The sequence below is a fragment of the Pristiophorus japonicus genome, unplaced genomic scaffold, assembly GCF_044704955.1.
Source record: "Pristiophorus japonicus isolate sPriJap1 unplaced genomic scaffold, sPriJap1.hap1 HAP1_SCAFFOLD_258, whole genome shotgun sequence".
Taxonomy (NCBI): domain Eukaryota; kingdom Metazoa; phylum Chordata; class Chondrichthyes; family Pristiophoridae; genus Pristiophorus; species Pristiophorus japonicus.
In genome coordinates this window covers 103,837-123,331 of record NW_027252318.1, presented here as the reverse complement: position 1 = coordinate 123,331, position 19,495 = coordinate 103,837, and the positions used below count along the sequence as shown (strand labels likewise).

Sequence of the window (19,495 nt, the reverse complement as noted above, 5' to 3'; positions counted from 1 at the left end):
GGAGGTACGGTGAGAGACCGTGGCGGAGGAACGGTGAGAGATCGTGGCGGAGGTACGGTGAGAGATCGTGGCGGAGGAGCGGGAAGGTCGGGGCGGAGGTACGGTGAGAGATCGTGGCGGAGGTACGGTGAGAGATCGTGGCGGAGGAGCGGGAAGGTCAGGGCGGAGGAACGGTGAGAAATCGTGGCGGAGGAGCGGGAAGGTCGGGGCGGAGGTACGGTGAGAGATCGTGGCAGAGGAACGGTGAGAGATCGTGGCGGAGGAACGGTGAGAGATCGTGGCGGAGGTACGGTGAGAGATCGTGGCGGAGGAACGGTGAGAGATCGTGGCGGAGGTACGGCGAGAGATCGTGGCGGAGGAGCGGCGAGAGATCGTGGCGGAGGAACGGTGAGAGATCGTGGCGGAGGAACGGTGAGAGATCGTGGCGGAGGAGCGGGAAGGTCGGGGCGGAGGAATGGTGAGAGATCGTGGCGGAGGAACGGTGAGAGATCGTGGTGGAGGAGCGGTGAGAGATCGTGGCGGAGGAGCGGGAAGGTCGGGGCAGAGGAACAGTGAGAGATCGTGGCGGAGGAGCGGGAAGGTTGGGGCGGAGGAACGGTGAGAGATCGTGGCGGAGGAACGGTGAGAGATCGTGGCGGAGGAGCGGGAAGGTTGGGGCGGAGGAACGGTGAGAGATCGTGGCGGAGGAACGGTGAGAGTTCGTGGCGGAGGAGCGGCGAGAGATCGTGGCGGAGGAACGGTGAGAGATCGTGGCGGAGGAACGGTGAGAGATCGTGGCGGAGGAACGGTGAGAGATCGTGGCGGAGGAACGGTGAGAGATCGTGGCGGAGGAACGGTGAGAGATCGTGGCGGAGGAATGGTGAGAGATCGTGGCGGAGGAGCGGTGAGAGATCGTGGCGGAGGAACGGTGAGAGATCGTGGCGGAGGAGCGGGAAGGTCGGGGCGGAGGAACGGTGAGAGATCGTGGCGGAGGAACGGTGGGAGATCGTGGCGGAGGAGCGGGAAGGTCGGGGCGGAGGAACGGTGAGAGATCGTGGCAGAGGTACGGTGAGAGATCGTGGCGGAGGTACGGTGAGAGATCGTGGCGGAGGAACGGTGAGAGATCGTGGCGGAGGTACGGTGAGAGATCGTGGCGGAGGTACGGTGAGAGATCGTGGCGGAGGTACGGTGAGAGATCGTGGTGGAGGAGCGGTGAGAGATCGTGGCGGAGGAGCGGTGAGAGATCGTGGCGGAGGAGCGGGAAGGTCGGGGCGGAGGAATGGTGAGAGATCGTGGCGGAGGAACGGTGAGAGATCGTGGCGGAGGAGCGGGAAGGTCGGGGCGGAGGAATGGTGAGAGATCGTGGCGGAGGAATGGTGAGAGATCGTGGCGGAGGAGCGGTGAGAGATCGTGGCGGAGGAGCGGGAAGGTCGGTGCGGAGGAACGGTGAGAGATCGTGGCGGAGAAACGGTGAGAGATCGTGGCGGAGGTACGGTGAGAGATCGTGGCGGAGGAGCGGGAAGGTCGGGGCGGAGGAACGGTGAGAGATCGTGGCGGAGGAACGGTGAGAGATCGTGGCGGAGGAACGGTGAGAGATCGTGGCGGAGGAGCGGGAAGGTCGGGGCGGAGGTACGGTGAGAGATCTTGGCGGAGGTACGGTGAGAGATCGTGGCGGAGGAGCGGGAAGGTCGGGGCGGAGGAACGGGAGAGATCGTGGCGGAGGAACGGTGAGAGATCGTGGCGGAGGAACGGTGAGAGATCGTGGCGGAGGTACGGTGAGAGATCGTGGCAGAGGTACGGTGAGAGATCGTGGCGGAGGTACGGTGAGAGATCATGGCGGAGGAACGGTGAGAGATCGTGGCGGAGGTACGGTGAGAGATCGTGGCGGAGGTACGGTGAGAGATCGTGGCGGAGGAACGGTGAGAGATCGTGGCGGAGGAGCGGGAAGGTCGGGGCGAAGGAACGGTGAGAGATCGTGGCGGAGGAACGGTGAGAGATCGTGGCGGAGGTACGGTGAGAGATCGTGGCGGAGGAGCGGGAAGGTCGGGGCGGAGGAACGGTGAGAGATCGTGGCGGAGGAGCGGGAAGGTCGGGGCGGAGGAACGGTGAGAGATCGTGGCGGAGGTACGGTGAGAGATCGTGGCGGAGGTACGGTGAGAGATCGTGGCGGAGGAACGGTGAGAGATCGTGGCGGAGGAGCGGGAAGGTCGGGGCGGAGGAACGGTGAGAGATCGTGGCGGAGGAACGGTGAGAGATCGTGGCGGAGGTACAGGGAGAGATCGTGGCGGAGGAACGGTGAGAGATTGTGGCGGAGAAACGGTGAGAGATCGTGGCGGAGGTACGGTGAGAGATCGTGGTGGAGGTGCGATGAGAGATCGTGGCGGAGGTGCGGTGAGAGATCGTGGTGGAGGAACGGTGAGAGATCGTGGCGGAAGAACAGTGAGAGATCATGGCGGAGGAACGGTGAAAAATCGTAGCGGAGGTGTGATGAATGAGGGTACGGGGCCCAGAAGAGCCGAGAGCCCAGGGGCAGCACGGACCTGCTCACACTGCGATATGTGTGCGCACTAGGTCCTTGCAGCAAAGCAGTTCTCCTGCCGTCCTGGTTAACCCTTGCCACTGGATAAAGGCCGAGCTCTGTCAATCCTGTGTGGTGGCTGGTGTGAGACGGTCACCACACGTTAAAACAATCCAGGCACAGGCATCTTCCACCCTTCAATTGGAGTTCAGGACTGGAATATCGGCTCCTTCATTGAAACATCTGCGAACCCATGTGGAAGCAAGTCATCCTGGTTCCAGGGACCGCCGATGATGATGAAGACTATTCTCGGGGAGGTTGCGGGTATTCCCAGGATTCTGTAGATATTGTGGGAGGCAGATTAGTTCGGTGACAATCGCAGATCTGCCCCGGAATAGACAAAACAATCTGTGACCCTCCTGTGAAGCGCCAGAGGACGTTTTACTGCGTTAAAGGCGCTATATAAAGACAAGTTGTTGTTGTTGTCCCGCCAATCCCTCTTTTTTTTCATAGGCAGTCCCTCGGAATCGAGGAAGGCTTGCTTCCACTCCTAAAATATGAGATCTTTGGTGGTTGAACAGTCCAATATGAGAGCCACAGACCCTGTCACATGTGGAACAGATATTCGTCGGAGGAAGTGGTGGGTGGCACTGAATTATCACACATTCCTTCCGCTGCCTGTGCCTGACCACTTCACGCTCGCGGTGTTGAGATTCGAAGTGCTCAACAACCTCCCGATGCACTTCCTCCACTTAGGGCGGTCTTTGGCCAGGGTCTCCCAGGTGTCAGTGGGGATGTTGCACTTCATCAGGGAGGCTTTGAGGGTGTCCTTGTAACGTTTCCTCTGCCCACATTTGGCTCGATTGCCGTGACGGAGCTCCGCGTAGAGCGCTTGCTTTGGGAGTCTCGTGTCTGGCATGCGGACAATGTGGCCTGCCCAGCGGAGCTGGTCGAGTGTGGTCAGTGCTTCAATGCTGGGGATGTTGGCCTGGTCGAGGACGCTAACGTTGGTGCGTCTGTCCTCCCAGGGGATTTGCAGGATCTTGCGGAGACATTGTTGGTGGTATTTCTCCAGCGACTTGAGCTGTCTGCTGTACATGGTCCATGTCTCTGAGCCATACAGGAGGGCGGCTATTACTACAGCCCTGTCGACCATGAGCTTGATGGTAGGTTTGAGGGCCTGGTCTTCAAACACTCTTTTCCTCAGGCGGCCGAAGGCTGCACTGGCGCACTGGAGGCGGTGTTGGATCTGGTGGTCAATGCCTGCCCTTGTTGATAAGAGACTCCCGAGGTTTGGGGAATGGTCCCCGGTGTCCAGGGCCGCGCCGTGGACCTTGCTGACTGGGGGGCAGTGCTGTGCGGCGGGGACAGGCTGCTGGAGGACCTTTGTCTTACGGATGTTTAGTGTAAGGCCCGAGCTCTCGGCCGCCTCAGTAAATACGTCACAATGTCCTGGAGTGGAACACAGGGGCAAAGGTCACCGCCCGTTAAACATTCAAATATTTCAACCCAACCGCCAAGCTCCGAGCGCGAGCCTCGCTCAACCCAAATCATGGCCGCAAACCCCGCCTCCCGGCGGCGCTGATTGGCCAGGGGCGGCCCGGTGAGGAGCTCCCGGGGGAAGCGGAGCGGCCTGTCACTCAGAGTGAGGGAGGCGGGCCTGGACCCGGGCCTCAGAGCTCGGGCAGTGTGTTTGGGCTGGGCGCTAGTGACGCGGCGCTGGGCCCTTGTGTCGGTGAATTGGAGCCGGTGGGAGCGGCGGCCTGGTTTTATACCCGGGGGGTGAGGGGTGAGGGGTGAGGGCTGGGGTAAGAGGAGGAGGGGATTGAGAAGGTGGGATGGGGTTTGGAGCAGGATGTGGGGTGGGTAGTGAGGATAGGTGTAAGGAGGCGGAATGGGGGTGAGGAAGAGGGAGGATGCGGGGCAGGATGTGGGTGGTGTGTGAGGAGGGGGACTGTGTGGGTGAGGGGGGATGGAGGTGGGTGGTGTGTGAGGGGGGGGACTGTGTGGTTGAGGGGGGGACTGTGTGGTTGAGGGGGGTGATGGGGGTGAGGGGGGATGGGGGTGAGGAGGAGGAGGAGGGAGGATGGGGGTGAGGAGGAGGAGGGGGGATGGGGGTGAGGAGGAGGAGGGGGGATGGGGGTGAGGAGGAGGAGGGGGGATGGGGTGAGGAGGAGGGATGGGGGTGAGGAGGAGGGAGGGGGGTGAGGAGGAGGGAGGGGGGGTGAGGAGGAGGAGGGGGGATGGGGGTGAGGAGGAGGGAGGGGGGAGGAGGGATGGGGGAGGAGGGGGATGGGGGTGAGGAGGAGGAGGGGGGATGGGGGTGAGGAGGAGGAGGGGGGATGGGGGTGAGGAGGAGGAGGGGGGATGGGGGTGAGGAGGAGGAGGGGGGATGGGGGTGAGGAGGAGGAGGGGGGATGGGGGTGAGGAGGAGGAGGGGGGATGGGGGTGAGGAGGAGGAGGGGGGATGGGGGTGAGGAGGAGGAGGGGGGATGGGGGTGAGGAGGAGGAGGGGGGATGGGGGTGAGGAGGAGGAGGGGGGATGGGGGTGAGGAGGAGGAGGGGGGATGGGGGTGAGGAGGAGGAGGGGGGATGGGGGTGAGGAGGAGGAGGGGGGATGGGGGTGAGGAGGAGGAGGGTGGATGGGGGTGAGGAGGGGGGATGGTGGTGAGGAGGGGGGATGGGGGTGAGGAGGAGGGGGGATGTGGGTTAAGATGTGGGGAGGAGATGGGGGCAGAGGATGGGGCAGTGAGGAGGAGGGGGTGGTGTGTGAGGAGGAGATGGGACAGGAATGTGGAGGTGAAGGAGGGGTCACATTGTCCAGTTTAACACTTTGCCGATTGTACAAATTATAAATTTACTTTTAATTTTTTTAATTTTAGCAGCGCCGTGGCTCTTGTCAGCTCCTAGAATCATCGATGCACACAGCACAGGAAAAGGCCATTCAGCCCATCGTGCCTGTGAAAGAGCTGTCCCATTAGTCTCACTCCCCTGCTCTTACCCCAGAGCCCTGCGAATGTCTCCTATTTAACTATTTATCTAATTCTCTTTTGAAAGTTACTATTGAATCTGCTTCCACCACCCTTTCAGGCAGGGCACTCCAGATCACCATAACTCGCTGTGTAAAAATGTATCCCCTCATTTACCCCCTGGATTTTTTTTTTGCCATTTGCCAATTATCTTCAGATCTCGCAGTTTCAATCCCAGGAGAAAATGAACATAATCCTACATTCTCCGAGGCAGAAGAAAACCTCTTTTGACGATTTTGAGTTTGATCAGCAAGAGAACATCTCCGAAATGACGGTGAATTCTCAATGGGCCGATGTGGGCTGTGCTGGTACAGTTAGCGTGTTATGTATCCCATGCTGGCTAACAGAACTCTATCCCTGTGCATTTTCAGCAGCGTGGCTTGGCTTTTATTAAGCATTGTGATCAATGTGCTGGTGAGCTGCGATAGTTTTGTTTCCTTCTTTAACAAACTCTCTGTCTTCACAGGAACAGTCGAATCAATCGCAGAACCTCATCGATTCTGAATTTTCTACATTGCGCAATATTTTGGATGAAAAGGAACAAAATTTGGTCGAAGAACTGAATGAGGAAAAGGATGATATTTTATTCAGAATGGAGACAAATCTGTGAGAAATCTGAGACAATTCACAATAAGCTTTCCTTGTTGATAAAGAACCTGAACTTGGGGATAGAAAGTACAATTTTGAAGTTTACAGACGAGTCAAAACTTGGCAACGTAGTGAATAGTGAGCAGGATAGTAGCAGACTTCAGGAGGACCAAGACCAGACACATGGCAGGTACAGTTTAATGTGACTGTGTGTGAAGTGATGCACTTTGGGAAGGACAACATGGAGAGGCAGTGTCATCTAAATGGTGCTATTTTGTAGGTTGTGAAAGAACAGAAGGAACTGGGGTAAATGTTCACAAATCTTTGAAGGTGGCAGGGCAAGTTGATAAGACAGTCAAGAAAGCCTGTGGGATACTTGGCTTTGTAAACGGGGGCATTGAATTCAATACAAGGAAGTCATGCTGAACCTTTACAAATCACTGGTTAGGCTGCAGCTGGAGTATTGTGTAGAATTCCGGGAACCAGACTTGAGGAAGGATGTCAAGGTCTTGGAGAGAGTAAGGAGGAGGTTTATTGGGATGAGAGTAGGAATGAGGGACTTCAGTAAAGTGGAGAGATAGCAGAAGCTGGGATTGTTCTCCTTGGAGCAGCAAAGGTCAAGGGGACACCTAATGGAGGTAATCAAAATTCTGAGGGGATTTGATTGAGCAAACGGGAGAAACTGTTTCTTCAAGCAACCGGATCGGTAGCCCGAGGTCACAGATCTAAAATAATTGGCAAGAGAACTAGAGGGAAATGTGGAGATATGTTTTCAGATTTGGAACCTGAAAGGGTGGTGGAAGCAGATTCCATCGGGATGTTCAAAGGGCAATGGGACATGTAGCTGGAGAGAACTAATTTTCAGGGTTGTGGGGAAAGGATTGGGTGTGGGAATAAATTGGACAGCTCTTTCACAGGATCAACAGCTTTAATCTCCTCGTGTCTTTGACATCCAGGTCCACATCACATCCTTGCTGTCTACTCTGCTGTGCCTGAATACTCTTCCAAAAATTATTCATTCACAGAGTTGTGGAAATCTGGAACATTCTCCCTCAAAATTGAATGCTTGGATCAAATAATTCACCATTTTCCAGACTGAGATGGGTAGATTGTTGTTGGTGAAGGGCATCAAGGGATATGGAGCAGAAGTGGGTAAATGCAGTTGAGGTACAGATCTAACTGAATGGTGGAACAGGCTCCTCCTGTCCCTGTGCACCATCCTCTGCAGTCAGCCGTGTTTATAATATTCCCACAACACTGGAGTTCCCGAGTGCCGCAGTAACCTCGTGTTTTGGAATTGCTGATCCCGAATGCATTCAGCATTCACGTCTATACAGCTTACTGTAGATGTTCCATCTTTTGGCCCCTAGTTTACCCTTGTTAATGTTACCTGGTTCTTGTATATCACCCACCTGCTGTCTAGATTCCACTCTGTAATCAATGTCATGTGGATCACCTTTCCTCCTGGCCTTCTCCCTCCTCTAATGTAAATGCTTCTTGCAGCTACTTCAACGTTCCTGACCAGTTCCATGGTTTTTATTTGGTCAGCTCTCTCCCATTTTTTGTCACAAGAACAGCACCATTTACGCTTCAACGTCCCAGTATTATTTTCGCAGCAGATTTACACAATTTGCGATTTTCTTTGCAAACATCTTTGTCACCAAAAACAGGAAGTACAACACAGGGAATTGCCTTGATTTTCTCGGCCATCCTTGCATGGGAGGGTTCAGAGCCCTTACAGGATTTCATACATTGCCATTTAGCCTCCCCTGCTCCTCCAGTACCTTTTGTCATTTATCTTCAATGTGCACAGACCTATCTCTGGGTAACCAACTCATCATCATTACCGCACTCATTACCACCCACCTCCCTACAGCCAGAATCTCCCTGCACATTAACAGACTGCAGGAAGATATCAGTGAATTGGTCACGTGGGCAGAACAGTAACAAATAGAATTCAATCCACAGAAGTGTGAGGTAATACATTTGGGGAGGGCTAACAAGGCGAGGGAATACACATTAAATGGTGGGACACTGAGCAGTGTAGAGGAGCTGACACTGAGAGGCACACGGGCTCTACAGTAGCAGGCGGGAGTGAATTGTTCCTTTACCCGCTGTGTACTGTACATGTACAGGAGCTGACACTGAGACACACACGGGCCATACAGTACCAGCCGGGAGTGAATCGTTCCCCTTTACCCGCTGTGTGCTGTACATATACAGGAACTGGCACTGAGAGGCACACGGGCCATACAGGACCAGACGGGAGTGAATCGTTCCCCTTTACCCGCTGTGTACTGTACATGTACAGGAGCTGGCACTGAGAGGCACACGGGCCATACAGTAGCAGAGTGGAGAATCGTTCCCCTTTACCCGCTGTGTACTGTACATGTACAGGAGCTGGCACTGAGAGGCACACGGGCTCGACAGTAGCAGAGTGGAGAATCGTTCCCCTTTACCCGCTGTGTACTGTACATGTACAGGAGCTGACACTGAGACACACATGGGCTTTACAGAAGCAGCCGGGAGTGAATTATTCCTTTATCCGCTGTGTACTGTATATGTACAGGAGCTGACACTGAGACACACATGGGCTTTACAGTACCAGATCGGATTTATGAGGATGTTGCCTGGACTGGAGAATTTTAGCTTTGAGGAAAGACTGGATATGCTGGGATTGCTTATTCTTTGGCAAAGAGGAGGCTGAGGAGAGAGCTGAGTGAATAGGAAGGACCTATTTCCTTTAGCATGGGGTCAACAAGCAGGGGGCATAGATTTAAAGTAATTGGTAGGAGGTTTAGCGGGTATTTGAGGGGAAATGTTTTCACCCAGAGGGTGGTTGGGGTATGGAACTCACTTACCGAAAGGTTGGTCGAGGCAGAAAACCTCACCACTACTAAAACGTACTTGAATGTGCACTTGAAGTGCCATAACCTACAGGGCTAGGACCGAGAGCTGGAAAGTGGGATTAGGCCGGATAACTCTTCGTCGGCCGGCACGGACACAATGGGCCGAAATGGCCTCCTGCCCTGCTGTAAATTTCTAGGATTCTGTGAACTGCATCTTTGTCCTAACTATGTTCTCTGGCTTCTGAACTACTTGTTCCTCCATTACTTGGTCTTCTGCATTCGGAGTTAGTGCTTGATCTAATTAAATGGTGGAACAGTCTCGAGGGGCTGAATGGCCTACTCCTGTTCTTATGTTCCTATATCTACACATTGTTGTGACTTTCTCAGTGTCTTTACAAGCATTCTTCCTGCCGTCGGTGCACCCTCTATTATCTTATGTGCTCGGTTTCCCCCAGCAGTTATTTCTGTTTCTTGCTGCCCCTGTACCTGTTTGCAAAAATCCCTGTCCCAGCTCCCCAGTGACTCGCCCTCAATATTGAGTACCAGCCCATGCACTTCACTAAACTGACTCAATTTGTCCAATACTACCCACTAGTCTTTGCTTATTAGCTTTCCAACCATTTCCTTCCATTAGTTCCCATCTGCTCCTCTCAAAGGCCCAAACATAGAAACATAGAAAATAAGTGCAGGAGTAGGCCATTCGGCCATTCGAGCCTGCACCGTCATTCAATGAGTTCATGGCTGAACATGAAACTTCAGTAACCCATTCTTGCTTTCTCACCATACCCCTTGATCCCCCTAGTAGTAAGGACTACATCTAACACCTTTTTGAAAATATTTAGTGAATTGGCCTCAACAACTTCCTGTGGTAGAGAATTCCACAGGTTCACCACTCTCTGGGTGAAGACGTTTCTCCTCATCTCGGTCCGAAATGGGTTACCCCTTATTCTCAGACTGTGACCCCTGATTCTGGACTTCCCCAACATTGGGAACAATGTTCCTGCATCTAACCTGTCTAAACCCGTCAGAATTTTAAACGTTTCTATGAGATCCCCTCTCATTCATCTGAACTCCAGTGAATACAAGCCCAGTTGATCCAGTCTTTCTTGATATGTCAGTCCCGCCATCCCGGGAATCAGTCTGGTGAACCTTCGCTGCACTCCCTCAAAATAACAAGAATGTCCTTCCTCAAGTTAGGAGACCAAAACTGTACACAATACTCCAGGTGTGGCCTCACCAAGGCCCTGTACAACTGTAGCAACACCTCCCTGCCCCTGTACTCAAATCCCCTTGCTATGAAGGCCAACATGCCATTTGCTTTCTTAAACGCCTGCTGTACCTGCATGCCAACCTTCAATGACTGATGTACCATGACACCCAGGCTCGTTGCATCTCCCCTTTTCCTAATCTGTCACCATTCAGATAATAGTCTGTCTCTCTGTTTTTACAACCAAAGTGGATAACCTCACATTTATCCACATTATACTTCATCTGCCATGCATTTTCCGACTCACCTAACCTATCCAAGTCACTTTGCAGCCTCATAGCATCCTCCTCGCAGCTCACACTGCCACCCAACTTGGTATCATCCACAAATTTGGAGATACTACATTTAATCCCCTCGTCTAAATCATTAATGTACAGTGTAAACAACTGGGGCCCTAGCACAGAAACTTGCGGTACCCCACTAGTCACTGCCTGCCATTCTGAAAACTACCCATTTACTCCTACTCTTTGCTTCCTGTCTGCCAACCAGTTCTCAATCCACGTCAGCACACTACCCCCAATCCCATGTGCTTTAACTTTGCACACTAATCTCTTGTGTGGGACCTTGTCAAAAGCCTTCTGAAAGTCCAAATACACCACTTCAACTGGTGCCCCCTTGTCCATTCTACTGGAAACATCCTCAAAACATTCCAGAAGATTTGTCAAGCATGATTTCCCTTTCACAAATTCATGCTGACTTGGACCTATTATGTCACCTCTTTCCAAATGCGCTGCTATGACATCCTTAATAATTGATTCCATCATTTTACCAACTACCGATGTCAGGCTGACCAGTCTATAATTTCCTGTTTTCTCTCTCCCTCCTTTTTTAAAAAGTGGGGTTACATTGGCTACCCTCCACTCCATAGGAACTGATCCAGAGTCTGAGGAATGTTGGAAAATGACTGTCAATGCATCCGCTTTTCCAAGGCCACCTCCTTAATACTATGGGATGCAGACCATCAGGCCCTGGGGATTTATAGGCCTTCAATCCCATCAATTTCCCCAACACAATTTCCCAACTAATAAGGATTTCCCTCAGTTCCTCCTTCTTACTAGACCCTCTGACCCCTTTTTTATCCGGAAGGTTGTTTGTGTCCTCCTTAGTGAATACCGAACCAAAGTACTGGTTCAATTGGTCTGCCATTTCTTTGTTCCCATTTATGACTTCCCCTAATTCTGACTGCAGGGGACCTACGTTTGTCTTTACTAACCTTTTTCTCTTTACATATCTATAGAAGCTTTTGCAGTCCATTTTAATGTTCCCTGCAAGCTTCCTCTCGTACTCCATTTTCCCTGCCCTAATCAAACGCTTTGTCCTCCTCTGCTGAGTTCTAAATTTCTCCCAGTCCCCTGGTTAGCTGCTATTTCTGGCCAATTTGTATGCCACTTCCTTGGCTTTAATATTATCCCTGATTTCCCTTGATAGCCACGGTTGAGCCACCTTCCCTTTTTTATTTTTACGCCAGACAGGGATGTACAATTGTTGTAGTTCATCCATGTGGTCTCTAAATGTCAGCCATTGCCCATCCACTGTCAACCACTTGAGTATCATTCGCCAATCTATCCTAGCCAATTCACGCCTCATACCTTCAAAGTTATCCTTCTTTAAGTTCTGGACCATGGTCTCTGAATTAACTGTTTCCTTCTCCATCCTAATGTAGAATTCCATCATATTATGGTCACTCTTCCCCAAGGGGCCTCTCACAACGAGATTGTTAATTAATCCTCTCTCATTACACAACACCCAGTCGAAGATGGCCTCCCCCACTAGTTGGTTCCTTGACATATTGGTCTGGAAAACCATCCATTATGCACTCCAGGAAATCCTCCTCCACCGTATTGTTTCCAGTTTGGTTAGCCCAATCTATATGCATATTAAAGTCACCCATGATAACTGCTGCACCTTTATTGCATGCACCCCTAATTTCCTGTTTGATGCCCTCCCCAACATCACTACTACTGTTTGGAGGTCTGTACACAACTCCCACTAGTGTTTTCTGCCCCTTGGTATTCCGTAGCTCCACCCATACCGATTCCACATCATCCAAGCTAATGTCATTCCTTACAATTGCATTAATTATCTCTTTAACCAGCAATGCCACCCCACCTCCTTTTCCTTTCTGTCCATCTTTCCTAAATGTTGAATACCCTTGGATGTTGAGTTCCCAGCCTTGGTCACCCTGGAGCCATGTCTCTGTGATGCCAACCACATCGTATCCGTTAACTGCTATCTGCACAGTTAATTCATCCACCTTATTCCGAATACTCCTCGCATTGATGCACAGAGCTTTCAGGCTTGCCTTTTTATTACACTTTGACCCTTTAGAATTTTGCTGTAAAGTGGCCCTTTTTGTTTTTTGCCTTGGGTTTCTCTGCCCTCTACTTTTACTCATCTCCTTTCGGTCTTTTGCTTCTGTCTCCATTTTGTTTCCCTCTGTCTCCCTGCATTGGTTCCCATTCCCCAGCCATATTAGTTTAACTCATCCCCAACAGCACTAGCAAACACTCCCCCTAGGACATTGGTTCCGGTCCTGCCTAGGTGCAGACAGTCCGTTTTGTACTGGTCCCACCTCCCCCAGAACCGGTTCCAATGCCCCAGGAATTTGAATCCCTCCCTGCTGCACCACTGCTCAAGCCACGTATTCATCTGAGCTCTCCTGCGATTCCTACTCTGACTAGCACGTGACACTGGTAGCAATCCCAAGATTACTACTTTTGAGGTCCTATTTTTTAATTTAGCTCCTCGCTCCTTAAATTCATCTCGTAGGATCTCATCCCGTTTTTTACCTATATCGTTGGTACCAATGTGCACCATGACAACTGGCTGTTCACCCTCCCTTTTCAGAATGTCCTGCACCCACTCCGAGACATTCTTTACCCTTGCACCAGGGAGGCAACATACCATCCTGGAGTCTCGGTTGCGGCCGCAGAAACACCTATCTATTCCCCTTACAATTGAATCCCCTATTACTATCGCTCTCCCACTCTTTTTCCTGCCCTCCTGTGCAGCAGAGCCAGCCACGGTGCCTTGAACTTGGCTGCTGCTGCCTTTCCCTGGTAAGTCATCCCCCCCAACAGTACTCAAAGCGGTGTATCTGTTTTGCAGGGGGATGACCGCAGGGGACCCCTGCACTACCTTCCTTGCACTGCTCTTCCTGTTGGTCTTCCATTCCCTATCTGGCTGTGGACCCTTCACTTGCAGTAAGACCAACTCGCTATACGTGCTACTCAAGTCATTCTCAGCATCGTGGATGCTCCAGAGTGAATCCACCCTCGGCTCCAATTCCGCAACGCGGTCCGTCAGGAGCTGGAGGTGGATACACTTCCCGCACACGTAGTTGTCAGGGACACCGGAAGTGTCCCTGAGTTCCCACATGGTACAAGAGGAGCATATCACTTCAGGTTTTGGGCAGCTGAGATCAGTGAGTTGCTCCACACTTTACTATTGACTCTCTAGCTCTCTCATGCTGCAAAGTCGAGCCTTGTTTAGTCTGTTTGAGCACTGCCAGCGGTCTGCTGTGCGTTAACATTTGTGTTTCTGTCTATTTCAGGAGAGTCCGCCGGAGGAGCAGAGGTACGACACGCTCCAAAAATAACTGAACAACATTATAAAGTAGGATATTGAAGAGCGGTTTTATTTTCTGCTGTTCAATATTTCATATTTACATTATTAGTGAAGCGAACTATCAGCCAAACATAGCGAGAGGCAGCCTGTCTCTGGGAGCATTTAAGGGACCCACCCAGTATAGAGTGTGGAGACATGTAATGGACATTCTCAACCCTGGTACGGAGGGCCTTTCCTGGTTTCTCACTTAACCCGTAAAACCCTCAATAAGTGGGCACATCTTAAGAATACCAGACACGAGTAAAAGAATGTAAATATTATCCATACCCCTTCAAATAAGAAAATAGATGAAATGGCAGCATTTGATATCTGATTCATGATTTATAATGCAACAATCTAATAATCACAACTATTTTAGAAGCAATCGGCCATTAGAATTCATTCATTAGTAAACAAAAACAGTGATCTAAATCATTAACCTGTTACACTGTGTTCTCTCATGGTTTAAAACTGGAAAATTAATGCACGAGTATATTCACAACTGATTTGGTCAAATCACTTTCAATCACCTCCTGACTCCTCAAAGCCTTTCCCCCATCTCAAAGGCATAAGTCAGGAGTGTGATGGAATACTCTCCACTTTCCTGGATGAGTGCAGCTCCAACAAAGTTCAAGAAGTTCGACACCATCCAGAACAAAGCATCCCGCTTGATTGGCACCCCATCCACCACCTTCAACATTCACTCCCTCCACCACCGGCGTACCGTGGCTGCAGTGTGTACCATCTACACGTTGCACTGCAGCAACTCCCAAACCCGCGACCTCTACCACCCAGAGGGACAAGGGCAGCAGTTGCAGGGGAACACCCTCACCTACAAGTTCCCCTTCACGTTGCACACCATCCTCACTTGGGAAATATATCAGCTGTTCCTTCATCGCTGGATCAAAATCCTGGAACTCCCTCCCTCGTATCCCTGTGGGAGCACCTTCACCACACGGACTGCAGTGGTTCAAGAAGGTGGCTCACCACCCCCTTCTCGAGGGCAATTAGGGATGGGCAATAAATGCTGGCCTTGCACCACCATATCCCAGCAACGAATGAAAAAAATACAGAAGAGACTTTCAACATGAAATGTTCAAACTTTCATGGACAAAGATGAAGGAACGGCCTTGAAGGGAGTGGAACACGGGGAAGGTTGAAAATATTTGTATACAAAATGAAGTAAATCAGAAATATAATGGTTGCGATGTCAGGAATGTGTTTGTTTTTAGGAAAGAGATCTGTTTTATAAAAAATATTTCTGAGCGGCCTCCAGCGAGTGTTTGAAGAGCAGCTGGTTCGGCCACTCAACGTGCCCTCACTCCGCCCATTTGTACCTCAGAATTGCAGTCAGGGTCCTCTGTACATCACGGGACCCCAGTTTGATGAGGTTTCCCCCCCTGAAACAGGCAGGCGTTCCCGCTGCCCATCTCAGGACCCCACCCACGGTGACGATGGCTGAAGCACCAGCGTAAACTTTAGTGCCATTTCCAGGCGACTATCGCTCCGGTTACACCAGGCAGGGGCTCTTAAAATCAGTCCTGTTAGTTCAGGATAGGAGCAGGAAGAGGCCATTCAGCCCCTGGAGCCTGTCCCACCATTCAATGAGATCACGACTGATCTGTGACCTGTCTCCATAAACCCGCCTTTGGCCCATATCCCACAATCCCTTTGGTTAACGAAAATCCATCAACCTCCGGTTTAAAATTAACAATTGAAGCTGCATCAATTGTGGTTTGCAGAAGAAAATTCCAAACTTCTCCCACCCTTTGTGTGTCGAAGTATTTTCTAACTTCACTCCTGAAAGGCCTGGCTATAATTTTTAGACGATGCCCCCAGTCCTAGACAACCCACGCAGCGGAAAGGCTTACTCTCGGTTCTTAATATCTTGAAAACTTCGATCAAATCACGGCTTAAACTTCTAAATTCCAGGGATGGGTAAGGTGCAAATTTAAAATAAAAACATTTAGTACATGACTTTGGGATGTCGTTAAGCCCCCAATTCGCTTAAAAAAAAATCAATGTTGCTTCTGTTGTGTAGTTTAATAACAGGCTTGCCAGAAGAGGTGTTGCACTAATTCATCTCAAACACCTCCATGTAGTGTCACCTTCTGCCTGTGGAGCAACATTACAGGCAGCAAGATCACCGGATTCTTGTGTTACACAGCTCATTCCACCCAGTAACTCCCCGTCTACAATTCACCATCGATTTGTTTCTTCTCTCTTCCCCGCCCCCCCACCCCACTCCGCGCACGCGCTTTCTCTCCCTCGCTCCCTCGCTCCCCAGCTCCCTCCCCGCACCACCTGTGACTGGGACCAACGGCCAGCAGGTGGCAGGTTGACATTTTGGGAAGGGCCTGTTGGTGACCTTTAACCCCACAGATTGTCAGTGGTGCGGAGTTTTTCCCGCCATCATTCAGCCCCGGGGAGAAGTAGGGAAAGGTTCTCTCAGTGAAAGTGTGGAGATGGGACATGATGGGACAAGTTGTCTGCATTGTAAAATGACACCTGTACACCCTCATAGTCCAGGTACACCCTGATCGTCAGGGGCTTCACACTCTGGGTGAGGTGGGTTAGTGAGGGGGAGGTGCCGGCAAAATAGCCTCTTCCGGGATCCAGCCCCACAATCCAGTATCCGGTCTCTGTGCTCGGGGTGAATAGCCCTTTTCTCCTGGCAGACTCTCGGACCACTCCCAGACCCCACCTTGTTCCACACCTTCGCCTCTGATCCCAGGACACAGCCCCAGGGATCAAACCTCTCCAGGGTGTCAGGGAGCGGCTGCCATTTGTCTCCGGGTCTCACACAGGTCCGGTCCTCAGACAGGATGAGTCGGGGATTCGCTGTGTTCGGATCCAGAGTCATCGAGGCTGGAGCTTGGGGAAAGATAAAATACAACAGTCAGTGATTCAGTTTCTTGCTGCGATTTATTCAAACACTTTCCTGTTTAAAGTGCCTACTCGGGCTCTGGGTTGTGATCATAGAATCAGCTACTGCTCCAGGGTTTACGCCCTGGGGGGCGATTTACGTCGATTTCGACCCGAATCAGCGCCTGGAGATAAAGACCCGAAAACCACTGGAGAGAGCGGGATAGAAACATTGAAATAAAGTGCAGGAGTCGGCCAAAACTGAACACAATATTCCAGGTGAGGCCTCACTAAGGTCTGGTACAACTGCAGTAAGACCTCCCTGCTCCCATACTCAAATCCCCTAACTAGGAAGGCCTTCTTTACCGCCTGCTGTACCTGTATGCCAACTTTCAATGACTAATGTACCATGACACCCAGATCTCATTGCACCTCCCCTTTTCCTAATCTGCCACCATTCAGATAATATTCTGCCTTCGTGTGGGGGGAGGGGGAGAGAGAGTGGGTAGTTGGGGGGGGTGGGGTAAAGCGCGGGGGGAGGAAAAGTGGGGGACAGAGAGCGGGGAGGGGGAGAGTGTGCAGGGGGGTGAGAAAGTGGGGGGGGGGTGGAGAGAAAGAAGAGGGGGAGAAAGAGCAGGTGAGGGGGGTGGGGGGAGAGCAGGGGGAGGGGAGAGAGAGCGGGAGAGGGGTGGGGGCAGCTGTTTCCAAAGGCCACAAGGAAAGTAGTGTTGTGAATAAAATATTTCACAGGTAAGACAGCGTCCAGTATAAGGAATGCGATGGAAATAAACACACTGCAATTACATCTGAAGGAGAAACTTACATTTCCAATATCCCTGACAAATATCTCAAACCACTTCCCACAATGTATTACTTCCCATACCCTCTGCATAAAGTAGTTGGGAGTGATTTACGTCTCACTATTGTCCGGATTTACACTGTAAACAGAGCAGTAACGAGACAAAAATCTCCCGCAGTGGTTCCCACTAAGGGCCGCCGGGAAATTATGCCGCAGCCGCAAAATAGGAATCCAGCGTTCCCGCACTAAACATGGGGGAAGCCGCATTAGTTTATGCAAACCGGATCCCAGAATGTACATGGGACCCCCGTGCAATCTTGGTCTTCCATTGATCATTGTGTGAGCTGTGCAAGTCCCGCCCAGTGGAACAGTCTGTAGAATGGCCCAACCTGTGGTCCTTAAAGGGACTGCTGGAAGCCCCCAGAGGGAATGATGCAAGGAGTTAGTTCCGTCCGGTGTCCTGGACAATATTTATCCATCAACCAACATCATGAGAACTGGTTATCTGGTCATTATCACTTTGCTGCTTGTGGGAGCTTGCTGTGCACAAATTGCAACAGTGACTACACTTTAAAAACTCTTCATTGTCTGTAAAGAGCTTCGGGACGTCCCGAGGTCGTGAAAGGTCGGATATAAAAACAGGTTCTTTCTATTTATTCTGTGTGTAAGTTTCTCTGTGGCCGGGAGGTGCAGAAATTGTCCTGCCCGCTGCTGGCTGCTCCTCGACTTTGCCCCTCTGCTCCACAACCCTCCCCCACCATCCTATCTCCTTCCCCCGCCCCCCTCCCCCACCATCCTATCTCCTTCCCCCGCCCCCACCATCCTATATCCTTCCCCCTCCCCCCGCTATATTTTCCCGCCATTCTCTGAGTTTGAGACTATCGCTACTTTGTTGTCGACTCTGACTGTGTTAAACCTCTGGATGTTTATCTTCTCTCTGTGGCTAAGGATCTTGAATATTTCAGTAAGATGACCCCAAGCCCTCCCTTATCCAATGCAAAGACTCCTGACTTCCAGACTAGACACGGACATCAGTGATCTTTTAATCCAGGGTCTGGAAGCCGGTTTAGGCCTTTCTCATCTGGATTGAGAAATGCGAGAGAACAGGTCGGCAAGTATAAGTGCTGGAGCGGTGGGCCTGGGACATCGTGGCCCCCACCCCCCAGCCTGCGAGAGAACAGCTCCGCAGGTCGGCAAGTATAAGAGCTGGACCACTCCAACCTCCAGCGTGAGCTGCTCCAAGTATGCAATGGTTTTGAGATGGGCGACTGGGTGACGTCATCAAAACACTGGTCGCCATTTTGGTGCGAGGGCAGGAACATCGGCAGGGCCCAGGTACAGAGGAGTGGGAAGGTCGGGGCGGATGAGTAGTGAGTGTTTGTGGCGAGATGCGGTGAATGTTTATGGTGAAGGAGCGGCGAGAGATCATGGCAGAGGTGCGACATGAGGGTACAGGGCCCAGAAGAGCCAAGGGCCAGGGGTAGCATTGGCCAGTCCACACTGTGATATGTGCGCGCACTAGGTCCGTGCAGCAGAGCAGGTCTCCAGTCGTCCTGGTTAACCCTTGCCACTGGATAAAGGCCTAGCTCTGTCGTGCCCGTGTGGTGGCTGATGTTCAACGGTCACCACACGTTAATAAAAATCCAGGCACTGGCATCTTCCACACACTCAATTGGAGTTCAGGACTGGAACATCGGGTCCTTTATCAAAATACCTGTGAACTCGTGGAAGCAAGTCATCCTTGTTCAATGGACCGCCTATGATATAAATCAGAAAAAGGAATATAGGAGATTTACCCAGGTTAATGTCGCCTATCATGTCTCTCCACATTGTGTATTGTAAAGGGCCATCTGCTACTGACAGCTTGAGATAGTCCTCACTAATCCTGTAAATATTACACAGTTAATGTTATAAATTGACCATAAACACTTTCCCAAACTGCAGAGTTTCAGTAAAGAACATGTCCTACCTCCTCTTCTGACAAGCTTCCTCCTG

The 19,495-nt window shown here is 51.4% G+C and overlaps 2 protein-coding genes across 7 annotated transcripts in view; one reads left to right on the top strand and one right to left on the bottom strand.

The window, feature by feature from the left end:
* LOC139247122 (nuclear factor 7, ovary-like) overlaps nt 1-14,158 on the top strand; it is a 640,289-nt gene extending 626,131 nt beyond the window's left edge. The window contains exons 1-3 of one of the 2 annotated variants that reach the window (XM_070871544.1): nt 5,504-5,800; nt 5,993-6,132; nt 13,784-14,158. In XM_070871544.1, the coding sequence (XP_070727645.1) occupies nt 5,711-5,800; nt 5,993-6,132; nt 13,784-13,832 (279 nt within the window). In that variant the 5' untranslated portion in view covers nt 5,504-5,710 and the 3' untranslated portion in view covers nt 13,833-14,158. Of the gene's footprint in view, nt 1-5,503; nt 5,801-5,992; nt 6,305-13,783 lie in introns of those variants that run through there. The other variant, XR_011590832.1, reaches the window with a different exon arrangement.
* LOC139247114 (zinc finger protein 432-like) overlaps nt 1-19,495 on the bottom strand; it is a 199,772-nt gene that overhangs the window by 115,793 nt on the left and 64,484 nt on the right. The gene's annotated exons all lie outside the window — the stretch shown is intronic.